This window comes from Salvelinus fontinalis, chromosome 4 (genome assembly GCF_029448725.1).
Source record: "Salvelinus fontinalis isolate EN_2023a chromosome 4, ASM2944872v1, whole genome shotgun sequence".
In the NCBI taxonomy this organism is placed as follows: domain Eukaryota; kingdom Metazoa; phylum Chordata; class Actinopteri; order Salmoniformes; family Salmonidae; genus Salvelinus; species Salvelinus fontinalis.
In genome coordinates, this window is record NC_074668.1 from 40,785,623 (window position 1) to 40,799,550 (window position 13,928).

The 13,928-nt window shown below is 44.6% G+C and overlaps 1 protein-coding gene across 4 annotated transcripts in view; it reads right to left on the reverse strand.

Moving 5' to 3' along the window:
* Positions 1-13,928, reverse strand: part of LOC129853775 (rab-like protein 6) — a 38,655-nt gene that overhangs the window by 3,379 nt on the left and 21,348 nt on the right. For all 4 annotated transcript variants that reach the window (XM_055920168.1, XM_055920166.1, XM_055920167.1 and 1 more), the window contains 7 exons: positions 5,923-6,063; positions 5,608-5,713; positions 4,937-5,040; positions 4,261-4,673; positions 3,374-3,515; positions 560-796; positions 32-323 (listed from right to left, as the gene is read on the reverse strand). In XM_055920168.1, coding sequence (XP_055776143.1) covers positions 32-323; positions 560-796; positions 3,374-3,515; positions 4,261-4,673; positions 4,937-5,040; positions 5,608-5,713; positions 5,923-6,063 — 1,435 coding nt within the window. The remainder of the gene's footprint in view (positions 1-31; positions 324-559; positions 797-3,373; positions 3,516-4,260; positions 4,674-4,936; positions 5,041-5,607; positions 5,714-5,922; positions 6,064-13,928) is intronic.

Here is a 13,928-nt window from a genome sequence, read left to right on the forward strand (position 1 = left end):
ACCCTAAATAACATCCTTTTGACCTAGCTACCTTAGTTATCTTCTGGATGACTGCCTCCTCCTCAGACTCAAAGTCAAGATCATCCATCACGAAGGAGAGCATCTGCTCAGCAACAGTGGCCCCTGGGTCAGAGTCCGAGTCCACCCCAGGGGTTCCTCCCTTTTTCCCTCTGGGTAGGCCTGGCTGCTCCAGGGCTACTGCAGGTGCAGAGGTTAGGGTGAGGGTGATGGGCTCAGCCACCTGGGGGACAGTGTTCTCCAAGAGTTGGCCAGCAGGTGCCAAAGGCTCCGGAGCTTGGGGCATTATGGACTCAGTGCCCGGTCTAAAACAGAGTACAAAAACATTCCTTAAAACCAGAAATGTTTTACTCTTGATGACAAGAGTCATCTAATAACATATACAATAGAAATTAGTTTCTAAAACAGATGACAAAAAAAACAAAGAAATAGATAAGAGCTTATATAATTCTAAATTTAACAAAAGTTACTTAAATTGAAATGGTTAACACTTGATAAGACTACAGTACATTAACGGATATGCTGGATATAAGAGGCTTACTTTCTCAGCTCTGAATCACTGTCAAGGTCGAGGTGGTCATCCTGAGTGACAGCAGGTACTGGTGGTGATATTGGTGGGGGCTGTGCTTCCACCTCCTCCTCATCACTAGACATAGTGAAGTCTTTACTGGTGAGAAGGCCCAGGGTGTTGGGCAGGGGCAGCGGGGGCTCCTTGTCATCTGGGTCCAGCTCATCCTGATAACCTGCCACCATGGGGTTCCCTCTGTCCTCTACATCACTGTAATAGATGATGATGATGATGATGATGATAATAATAATAATAATAATAAATACAGTATATATATATATACACACACACACACACACACAGTATATACATATATACACATATACACTGTGTGTGTATATACAGTGGGGAGAACAAGTATTTGATACACTGACGATTTTGCAGGTTTTCCTACTTACAAAGCATGTAGAGGTCTGTACTTTTTATCATAGGTACACTTCAACTGTGAGAGATGGAATCTAAAACAGAAATCCATAAAATCACATTGTATGATTTTTAAGTAATTAATTTGCATTTTATTGCATGACATAAGTATTTGATACATCAGAAAAGCAGAACTTAATATTTGGTACAGAAACCTTTGTTTGCAATTACAGAGATCATACGTTTCCTGTAGTTCTTGACCAGGTTTGCACACACTGCAACAGGGATTTTGTACCTATGATAAAAATTACAGACCTTTGTAAGTAGGAAAACCTGCAAAATCGGCAGTGTATCAAATACTTGTTCTCCCCACTGTATATATACATATATATATACAGTGGCTTGCGAAAGTATTCACACCCCTTGGCATTTTTCCAATTTTGTTGGCTTACAACCTGGAATTAAAATACACAACATGCCTACCACTTTGAAGATGCAAAGTATTTTTATTGTGAAACAAACAAGAAGTAAACAAAAAAACAGAAAACTTGAGCGTGCATAACTATTCACCCTCCCAAATTCAATACTTTGTTAGAGCCACCTTTTGCAGCAATTACAGCTGCAAGTCTCTTGGGGTATGTCTCTATAAGCTTGGCACATCTAGCCACTGGGATTTTTGCCCATTCTTCAAGGCAAAACTGCTCCAGCTCCTTCAAGTTGGATGGGTTCCGCTGGTGTACATCAATCTTTAAATCATACCACAGATTCTCAATTAGATTGAGGTCTGGGCTTTGACTAGACATTTAAATATTTCTCCTTAAACCACTCAAGTGTTGCTTTAGCAGTATGCTTAGGGCTGTTGTCCTGCTGGAAGGTGAACCTCCGTCCCAGTCTCAAATCTCTGGAAGACTGAAACAGGTTTCTCTCAAGAATTTCCCTGTATTTAGCGCCATCCATCTTTCCTTCAATTCTGACCAGTTTCCCAGTCCCTGCCGATGAAAAACATCCCCACAGCATGATGCTGCCACCACCATGCTTCACTGTGGGGATGGTGTTCTTAGAGTAATGAGAGGTGTTGGGTTTGCGCCAGACATAGCGTTTTCCTTGATGGCCAAAAAGCCCAACTTTAGTCTCATCTGAAGAGTACTTTCTTCCATATGTTTGGGGAGTCTCCTACATGCCTTTTGGCGAACACCAAATGTGTTTGCTTATTATTTTCTTTAAGCAATGGCTTTTTTTCTGGCCACTCTTCTGTAAAGCCCAGCTCTGTGGAGTGTACGGCTTAAAGTGGTACAATGGACAGATACTCCAATCTCCGCTGTGGAGCTTTGCAGCTCATCCAGGGTTATCTTTGGTCTCTTTGTTGCCTCTCTGATTAATACCCTCCTTCCTGGTCCATTAGTTTTGGTGGGCGGCCCTCTCTTGGCAGGTTTGTTGTAGTGCCATATTCTTTCCATTTTTTAGTAATGGATTTAATGGTGGGATGTTCAAAGTTTCTGATATTTTTTTTTATAACCCAACCCTGATCTGTACTTCTCCACAACTTTGTCCCTGACCTGTTAGGAGAGCTCCTTGGTCTTCATGATGCCTTTTGCTTGGTGGTGTTGCAGACTGGGGCCTTTCAGAACAGTATATATACTGTGATCATGTGACAGATCATGTGACACTTAGATTGCACACAGGTGGACTTTATTTAACAAATTATGTGACTTCCGAAGGTAATTGGTTGCACCAGATCTTATTTAGAGGCTTCATAGCAAAGGGTACATACATACATATGGGTACATACATACATATGCTCGCACCACTTTTCCGTTTAAATGTTTTTGTAAACAAGTATTTTTTTTCATTTCAATTCACCAGTTTGGACTATTTTGTGTATGTTCATTACATGAAATACAAATAAAAACCCATTTAAATTACAGGTTGTAAAGCAACAAAATACGGAAAACCCCTAGGGGGATGAATACCTTTTTGCAAGGCACTGTATATGGTACTTTAATACAAGATGACACAAAAGAAGGAATTTCTGTAGAAACTTAAATTCTACGAAAATTAGAGAATGCTGGAATACTCTTTGGTTCTACCCCCTAGAACGTATAAAATAACAACTGTCTATTAAATGAAACATTGTTTGCAATTCTTAAATCCTTTCTTTCCACAATTTATTCAATGGAAGCATTGAATAAATAGAGCCATCTGGAAACTCTCACCACAGATGGCCTGCTCCAGATAGTACTGTGTACTGTAAACATAGAGCATGTTTTCCAGCAGGGAAGGAAATAAACCGTGGAAACACAGACCACGTTCTAAATGTCATCTTATTATATAGCGCACAAATCAGTTTTTACCAGAGCCCTATGTGAATAGGGTGCCATTTGAGACGCATCCAGGGATAAGAACCCCTACTCTACTACTCCTTACCTGTCACTGTCCAGTGCAGGTTGGGGAACCTTAACTTTAGAGGGCAGGCTGTCCTCCAGGAAGCTTTTATCCAGACCCTCGTCTGGCACAAAGTCATCCACACTCTGAACGTTAGCAGGACACACGGGGGCAGGCTCCGGCTCTGAATACAGACAGCAGTGATCAGAAGAGCCTTTGATGTGTTCCAAATGGGAACCTATTTTCACAGTGCACTACTGTGTGTTTTGACCCTATTCAAAAGTATTGCACTATATAGGGAATAGGGTGCCAATTGGGACTCATCCTTTGTTATTATTCACCAGCATAGACTTACTTACACTGACATTGAACAGTATCAGGCCTTACTCATCTCATGATGATGGTTTACATGAAAACAACCCAGCATCATGTAAGTGTGACTGTCTGGATGTGGAGAGCAAATAGGCACACTAAACCCTTCCTTCTTAACTCTATTGAGTTAAAAGATGAATGATTTACTTCCCTCAATATAAAGTGTTGTTCCAATGCCAGGCAGGGCAGTGATCCTTAACAGCACTTCAAAGAAATCCAATTATTCAAGAAGATATCCTGTGACTACTTTCTGGTCTAATACACTCATGTGTATAACATGCATAGTCTAGTCCTTTTCCGGGCATTTAGGATAAAATATTGGACAAAACACATCGACGACAAAACGATTAAAATCAGCGGGTGGCCGTCCTATCGCCGCTGACCGGAACATTGGTCATAATTTTCTGTTAATATCCCGACGATTCTACATGTTGAACTGCCACACCACAGGTGATCGCCAGCACTCCGCGGCCACTCGCTGCTTTTAGCCGTTCGTCTTTGCGGTGTTTATTTGCTTTAACGGAGTAGCGGAACACTGAAGCACCAACCAGACTCACCTGGCATGGTGGCAGTCACCTCTGGGGCGGGAGCGGAGCCAAAGAGGCGTGAGATCAGGCCACGTTTCTGAGGAGGCGGGGCCTGGGCAGGGCACGATGCTGGGGGAAGCGGTGACGGTCCAGGATGCTCAGGACTCGGAGCCTGCGTCAGAGTGGGGGATTGAAGCTCAGCTGTGGGGGAAACCATCCCAGCTGCCAGGGCAGGAGGCGGAGGAGAGGGCGAGGGTGAGGCGGCCTGGAAGCCGGGGACCTGGGCAGGGATGGTTGGCTGATGAGGGGTGCCAGGGCTAGAGCTGCCAGTGGAGGCCCCGCTTGGAGGAACGGTAGGGGACTGGGAGCCCGAGGGGCTCCGGCCATTGGCTGGACCAGGAGAACCATAGCCTTTACTGCGGGTCTCTATGTTCTCCAAGAAACTGCAAAACAATGGGTGCTGTGCTGTTAATACTGGCAAATCGGTGCTGCATGAAGAAAGCAAGAACATCTAAAAAACGTGGCTACAAGTGTTAAGGATCAAAACAAAGTGATACACAGAGGGAAAATGTCGCTGAACATGCCAAACAAACTGATACACAGAGGGAAAATATCGCTGAACATGCCAAACAAACTGATACACAGAGGGAAAATATCGCTGAACATGCCAAACAAAGTGATACAGAGAGGGAAAATATCACATTACATTTCATAGTTTTGATCCTCAGTCTCCTGCTGCACGGTGAGCTCCTCCAGAGTGGCGTCCATGTCTAACTGGTTGGTCTCGAGCTGCCGTAACAGAGTCTCCCTCTGTAGAGATCAACAGGATGGTGGCTGGGAATGACTGACCATGAATTCCCAATTTGGCCCTCAACCATCACGGTCACCTAATAATCCCCAGTTTACAATTGGCTCATTCATTCCCCTCCTCTCCCCTGTAACTATTCCCCAGGTCGTTGCTGCAAATGAGAACGTGTTCTCAGTCAACTTACCTGGTAAAATAACGGATAAATAAATAAATAAAAATAAATAAAAAACCAGAGCACACCCTTTCACAGGGTGTGCCCGTGGTATTTCTGATCAGACCTTCCCGACCTTCACGAAATTCATTGGGGAGGCAGGTAGCCTAGTGGTTAGAGCGTCGGACTAGTAACCGAAAGATCGAATCCCCAAGCTGACAAGGTAAAAATCTATCGTTCTGCCCCTGAACTAGGCAGTTAACCAACTGTTCCCCGGTAGGCCGTCATTGTAAATAAGAATTTGTTCTTAACTGACTTGCCTAGTTAAATAAAGGTTGTATTAAAAAAAAACAAGACGGTTATGACAATAGCAAAGCTATACATTTCACAATACAATGTAGTCTAAGCTAGAACTAACCTGAAGTTGCAGGAAAGGAATGTTGAAAAATCGGTGTAAATATTTCAAACCAAATCCATTCTTCATAGAGGCTTCAGCGTAGTGAATATAAGAGGAACCCATGGGTCTGCAAGAACCATAGAAACCATCAGTCAAGTATATGGACACATTAACCATTGCAAAATTCTGGTAGCTTTACCCCAATTCCGAAGTGTGTTTATTCCCTCCTGATTCCAGGAATAATCCAACAGGGATTTCAGGAAAATCCAGACATTTTGGTAATGATAACACAACTTTGTAAACCTCATAAGACTAAAACAGAGTTAAATTCACTACCTATTCAGATTAGCGATAACCTGGCGGATGTCATCAGGTAGAATGACACGGTGGTCACCCATGTCCCTGTGGTTGCCTAGGACACACACTGGAACATGAGTGGGTACTTTGGGCAGCTCTCTCAGGATGTAGTTGAATGTCCTGCAATGACATTAAAAAAAAGGAATGGAACAATTTATAGCTACTATTGTTTCTCCATAAGAGAGGAATTACAAATATGTGTGTCTCCCCATACTTGGCCCAGTTCAAAGTGAGTATACTGGTAATCTTTTTCACATTGTTCTGCTTTTGAAGCAAAGCAGTTAGAAGCCAGCCAACCACTGTGGGCTAAGTGGTTAATAGCCACACACAGGCTTACGGAAATCTAATCCCACCCATGCACATTGTTTAATTAAAACTCATTGATTTATTAATTGAACCATGGCTACGTTCCAAATGTCACCTTATTGCCTATGTAGTGCACCACTTTTGACCAGAGCCTTATGGGCCCTGGTCATAAGTAGTTCACTTTGTAGGGATTAAGGTGCCATTTGGGATGTACTCCATGTTTATATGGACAATACTTTTGCTGTTGTTGCTATAAAGTTGATTGTTTTTCAACATAAAACAAAGAATAACAGTATAAACAAAACACCAAAACTGTTCTTGATGTCTGCCATTTTCAAAATGATATGTAGTGGAAACCTTACAGAACAGAGCGGTATACTACGAAGCAAGCTAGATCTACTTGGGGATTTTCTAAAGCTAACCAGCTTCAGCTAGCTTCCCATTCCAGCTCAGGCTTCATCCTACTACGACGGTGGATATTGCTCGTCTGCCTGCCGCTAACTGTAGCAGGCTTGTAACTGCGTGTGCATGTCGCACATGGCTATTTGAACACCGAACTCTTCACTGAGACCATGCTGAAACGTCAATCCAAAACCAAAAATTTAAATGAAAGAAAAATGATCTTGCAAATTCAGCAGGCTATGATGTGGAATAGGCTTTAAGCAGTACCGTCTTTATTTTATAATGTATCATTAATACCATCTTTATTTTATAATGTATCATTAATACCGTCTTTGGTGTGCTTATCAATGCACGACCACATTTCCCCCACTTCTATCACTCCTGTGGAACAGCTTGCTGCGTTGTGGCCATAGACATATAATCCATTGAAGGGTTTTGGAACCTCTAAAACTGGCAATTTTACTGTTAAAAACTTCTTATGGCTGAAGGGGCAGTATTGAGTAGTTTGGATGAAAGGTGCACAGAGGTGCCCATATTAAACTGTGTGCTCCTCAGTCCCAGCTGCTAATATATGCATATTAGTATTCATATTGGATAGAAAACACTCTGAAGTTTATAAAACTGTTTGAATGATGTCTGTGAGTATAACAGAACTCATATGGCAGGCAAAAAACGGAGAAAAAATCCAAACAGGAAGTGGGAATTATGAGGCTGGTCGATTTTCAACCAAGATCCTTTTGAAATCACAGCGAGATATGGATGAGTTTGCAATTCCTACAGCCTCCACTAGATGTCAACAGTCTGTAGAACTTTGTCTGATGCCTCTACTGTGAAGGGTGGGCCGAATGAGAGGGGAATTAGTCAGGTCTGCCATGACCTGACCATGCTCTAACCATGCGCGTTCACATGAGAGGGAGCTCTGTTCCATCGCTCATCTGAAGTCAATGTAATTCGCCGGTTGGAACGTTATTCAAGAATTATGTTAAAAACATTCTAAAGATTGATTCAATACATCGTTTAACATGTTTCTACTGACTGTTACGGAACTTTTGGACATTTCGTCAGCATTTAGGGAACGCGCTTCGTGACTTTGGATTTGTTTACCAAACGCGCTAACAAAAGTAGCTATTTGGACATAAATGGACATTACAGAACAAAACAAACATTTCTTGAGGAAGTGGGAGTCCTGGGAGTGCATTCCGACGAAGATCAGCAAAGGTAAGTGAAGATTTATAATGCTATATATGAGTTTTGTTGACTGCACAATTTGGCGGGTAACTGTTAGGCTTGCCGTAAAGCTTTTTGAAATCTGACACAGCGGTTGCATTAAGAACAAGTGTATCTTTAATTCTATGTAAAACATGTATCTTTCATCAAAGTCTATGATGAATATTTATGTTATTTGACGTGGCTCTCTGCAACTTCTCTGGACATTTTGGAGGCATTTCTGAACATGGCGCCAATGTAAACTGAGGTTTTTGGATATAAAAATATTAACTTTATCGAAAAAATATATATGTATTGTGTAACATGAAGTCCTATGAGTGTCATCTTATGAAGATCATCAAAGTTCAGTGATTAATTTTATCTCTATTTCTGCTTTTTGTGACTCCTGTCTTTGGCTGGAAAAATTACTGTGTTTGTCTGTGATTTTGCTGTGACCTAACATAATCGTTTGTGGTGCTTTCGCTGAAAAGCCTATTTGAAATCGGACACTTTGGTGGGATTAACAACAAGATTACCTTTAAAATGGTATGAGATACATGTATGTTTGAGGAATTTTAATTATGAGATTTCGGTTGTTTGAATTTGGCGCCCTGCACTTTCACTGGCTGTTGTCATATCGATTTCAGCCATAAGAAGTTTTAAAAGTATGGCTACGCTATTGCCGCTAGTCTCTTCTATGGGTTTATATGTCTACGGTTGGTTGCGGCTGTCATTTGCCTTTTGCAAATGTCTAAATACAATTGCGCAAAAAACGTACAGTTTGGAAAGCAAATGCTATCATTACTAAAAGTGTCATGTAATGAATATTTTAAAATTGCGCAAAAAACGTACCGTTTGGAAAGCAAATGCTATCATTACTAAAAGTGTCATGTGATGGGTATTTTAACATTACTATATTTTTTACACACAAAAAACATTTTATTAATAAAACATTGAAAATCAGTTGTCTTCCTTAAATGAGGGGCATGATAACACAATCTTTGAGAGCTATCTGAGCAGCTAACCGATCACTGCAGCTGTACACAGACCATCTGTAAATAGCCCATTGAATCTACCTACCTCCTCCCCATATTGTTTTTATTTACTTTTTGCACACCAGTATTTCTACTTGCACATCATCATCATCTGCACATCTATCACTCCAGTGTTAATTTGCTAAATTGTAATTACTTCGCTACTATGGCCTATTTATTGCCTTACTTCCTCACTCCATTTGCACACACTGTATATATACTGTCACGACTTCCGCCGAAGTCGGCTCCTCTCCTTGTTCGGGCGTGTCGCGATCGTCTTCTTGAATGACAGTGGACCAAGGCGCAGCGTCTGCAAAATACATCTCTTTATTTTTTAAGAGAGGGAAAACCACGAAACAAACACTATACACAAACTAACCAACCAAAACCACAAACGACCGTGAAGCTACAAACGCAAGTGCACACACAAACTACTTACGTTCAACATAGACAATTCCCCACAAACAGCTAAAGCCTATGGTTGCCTTAAATATGGCTCCCAATCAGAGACAACAATAACCAGCTGTCTCTAATTGAAACCCAATTCAGGCAACCATAGACTTTCCTAGATACCTACACTCAACCATAGACACAGCTAGACTTCTATACTAAACATAAACCCAACTACTCTAATAAACCCCCTAAACCTTACAACCACCCTAGACACTACAAAAAACACATACATTCCCCATGTCACACCCTGACCTAACTAAAATAATTAAGAAAACAAAGAATACTAAGGCCAGGGCGTGACATAAACCCCCCCCTTAAGGTGCAAACTCCGGGCGCACCAGCACACATTCTAGGGGAGGGTCTGGGTGGGCGTCCGTCCACGGCGGCGGCTCCGGCACTGGTCGTGGTCCCCACCCCACCACAGTCACTACCCGCCTCCGTAGCCTCCTCCAAATAGCCACCCTCCACATTAACCCCACCGGACTAAGGGGCAGCACCGGACTAAGGGGCAGCACCGGACTAAGGGGCAGCACCGGACTAAGGGGCAACACCGGACTAAGGGGCAGCACCGGACTAAGGGGCAGCACCGGACTAAGGGGCAGCACCGGACTAAGGGGCAGCTCCGGACTAAGGGGCAGCTCCGGACTGAGGGACGGCAGCTCCGGACTGAGGGACGGATCCTGGCTGGATGGCGGATCCTGGCTGGCTGGCTCTGGCGGATCCTGGCTGGCTGGCGGATCCTGGCTGGCTGGCTCTGGCGGATACTGGCTGGATGACGGCTCTGGCGGATCCTGGCTGGATGGCTCATGGCTGGCTGACGGATCTGGCTGCTCATGGCTGGCTGGCGGATCTGGCTGCTCATGGCTGGCTGGCGGATCTGGCTGCTCATGGCTGGCTGGCGGCTCTGGCGGATCCTGTCTGGTTGGCGGCTCTGGCGGATCCTGTCTGGTTGGCGGCTCTGGCGGATCCTGTCTGGTTGGCGGCTCTGGCGGATCCTGTCTGGTTGGCGGCTCCTGTCTGGTTGGCGGCTCTGGCGGATCCTGTCTGGTTGGCGGCTCTGGCGGATCCTGTCTGGTTGGCGGCTCTGGCGGATCCTGTCTGGTTGGCGGCTCTGGCGGATCCTGTCTGGTTGGCGGCTCTGGCGGATCCTGTCTGGTTGGCGGCTCCTGTCTGGTTGGCGGCTCTGGCGGATCCTGTCTGACGAACGGTTCTAGCGGCTCCTGACTGACGAATGGCTCTGACGGCTCGGGACAGACGCGCGGCTTTAATGGCTCGGGGCAGACGGATGGCTCAGATGGCGCTGGGCAGACGGATGGCTCAGATGGCGCTGGGCAGACGGATGGCTCAGATGGCGCTGGGCAGACGGATGGCTCAGATGGCGCTGGGCAGACGGATGGCTCAGATGGCGCTGGGCAGACGGATGGCTCAGATGGCGCTGGGCAGACGGATGGCTCAGATGGCGCTGGGCAGACGGATGGCTCAGATGGCGCTGGGCAGACGGATGGCTCAGATGGCGCTGGGCAGACGGATGGCTCAGATGGCGCTGGGCAGACGGATGGCTCAGATGGCGCTGGGCAGACGGATGGCTCAGATGGCGCTGGGCAGACGGATGGCTCAGATGGCGCTGGGCAGACGGATGGCTCAGATGGCGCTGGGCAGACGGGCAGTTCAGGCACCGCTGTGCAGACGGCAGACTCTGGCCGGCTGAGGCGCACTGTAGGCCTGGTGCGTGGTGCCGGAACTGGTGTTACCGGGCTGGGGACACGCACCTTCAGGCTAGTGCGGGGAGAAGGAACAGGGCATACTGGACCCTGGAGACGCACATTAGGCCTAGTGCGTGGTGCCGGAACTGGTGGTACCAGGCTGGGGACACGCATCTCAGGGCTAGTGCGGGGAGCAGCAACAGGACGCACAGGACTCTGGGGACACACAGGAGGCTTGGTGCGTGGTGTAGGCACTGGTGGTAATGGGCTGGAGACACGCACCACAGGGTTAGTGCGTGGAGGAGGAACAGGGCTCTGTTGACACACAGGAAGCTTGGTGCGTGGTACCAGACTGGAGACACGCACCATAGGGCTAGTACGTGGAGGAGGAACTTGGCACACTGGACTCTCGAGGCGCACTATAGGCCTGGTGCGTGGTACCAGTACTGGTGGTACCGGGCTGAGGGCACGCACCTCAGGAAGAGTGCGGGGAGAAGGAACAGTGCGTACAGGGCTCAGGAGACGCACAGGAGGCTTCCCAACCTTACCTGGTTGTATGCTCCCCCATATCAACATCTCTCTCTCTTCGCTCTCCTCCAATAACACCAACAACTCCTCAAATGTTTCATAATCTCCCATCCTTTCACTTTCCTCCAATCTGTCCAATAACTCCTCCACATTCTCCGACTCATACCTTAGTTTAGCCAACTGCTCCTGATGGTAAGCACGGGGAACTGGCTCAATTCTCCCACTTGACCCAGCCACACTCCCTGTGTGCCCTCCCCCAATAAATTTTTGGGGGAGCCTCTCGGGCTTCCAGCCACTCTGCCTTGATTTACGCTGCTTGGTCCGATGAAGGTGGGGAATTCTGTCACGATCGTCTTCTTGAATGACAGTGGACCAAGGCGCAGCGTATGCAAAATACATCTCTTTATTTTGTAAGAGAGGGAAAACCACGAAACAAACACTATACACAAACTAACCAACCAACCAAAACCACAAACGACCGTGAAGCAACAACCGCAAGTGCACACACAAACTACTTACGTTCAACATAGACAATTCCCCACAAACAGCTAAAGCCTATGGTTGACTTAAATATGGCTCCCAATCAGACACAACAATAACCAGCGGTCTCTAATTGAGACCCAATTCAGGCAACCATAGACTTTCCTAGATACCTACACTCAACCATAGACACAGCTAGACTTCTATACTAAACATAAACCCAACTACTCTAATAAACCCCCTAAACCTTACAACCACCCTAGACACTACAAAAAACACATACATTCCGCATGTCACACCCTGACCTAACTAAAATAATTAAGAAAACAAAGAATACTAAGGCCAGGGCGTGACAGGGCGGCGTTCGGCGGTCGTCATCACCGTCATTCTAGCCATCGCCGCTCCATTTTTCATTTATCCATTTGTTTTGTCTTGTTCCCTGCACACCTGGTTTTCATTCCCCAATCACATTGCATGTATTTATTCCTGTTCCCCCTCATGTCTTTGTGTGAAATTGTTTTGTGTTACGTGTCAGTTTTGACACGCCAGACTGGTGTTCGTATATTCCGTGTTTTGTCACGAGGTCTGTTTTTTTGTTTGAACAATATTATTGTGACTGTTTGCGCGTTTTGCACTTTTGCCAATTGGCTGGAGGTTTTGACGCAGTGGCGTCCGTCTGTTGGTTTCTCCTGCCTAAATAAAATGTGTGCCTGTTCACAACTCTCTGCTCTCCTGCACCTGACTCCGCTACCAGTACGCACACTATTGACATATACTTTTTTTTCTATTGTGTTATTGACTGTACGTTTCTATATTCCATGTGTAACTCTGTGTTGTTGTTTGTGTCGCACTGCTTTGCTTTATCTTGGCCAGGTCGCAGTTGTAAATGAGAACTTGTTCTCAAGTGGCCTACCTGGTTAAATAAAGGTGAAATAAAAAAAAATTAAAAAAGAGGGAGGATATGTGATTTCACTGGTCATCAACTCATGGCTCAGACACTTCATTCAAGATAAATGGAGTTAGCCCTGAGTTAGCCTGCCCCAGAAGGATTCTTTGCCATAGAAATGTACCTGGCTAAAAGGTGAGCCACTTTCGTAAAACCGGTTATCCCGAGTTGAAAGTTACCTCATAACTCCTCAAACCCAATACCCCTCAGCGATAAGTATAGTTATAGTTAAATATGCTTTGGGTGAATAAATATTTACTTTGGAGATGACGGCAACTATTTGAATACAGATCCCCAAAAAGTACTCATTTTTAAAACTATTTGAATACAGATCTGAGAAAGCAACTACTTAAAACAAATATTTGAATACAGATCTCAGGAAGTGACTACTTTTCTGAAACTATTAGATTGGCTACCTTAACTAATGGCAGAGCTGGAACTGTATGTTGAAGATAGATTGCAATAGTATAGGAGATTGTGTGTGCTCTTCATTCTGACAGTCATATTTGATCTACACAATACATTTCTATCTGAACATTTTGTAAATGTACAATCTCCTGAATGTCCACTGCCCCAGATATACATATTCAAGTCAAACCAATTAACCAATGATATTTTGTAAAGATAAGTATAAATAAGTTGTGACCCTCAACTACTGTATGGGGCTCTATTTTAACAAACCTAATGCCAGTGGTGTAAAATACTAACGTAAAAATACTTTAAAATACTACTTCAGTTATTTTGGGCATTTGTACTTTACTATTTATATATTTTTTAAAAACTTTTACTTCACTACATTCTTAAAGAAAATAATGTACTTTTTACTCCATACATTTTCTCTAACACCCAAAAGTACTCGTTACATGTTGAATGCTTAGCAGGACAGGACAATGGTCCAACTCACACACATAAAAAGAACATCCATGG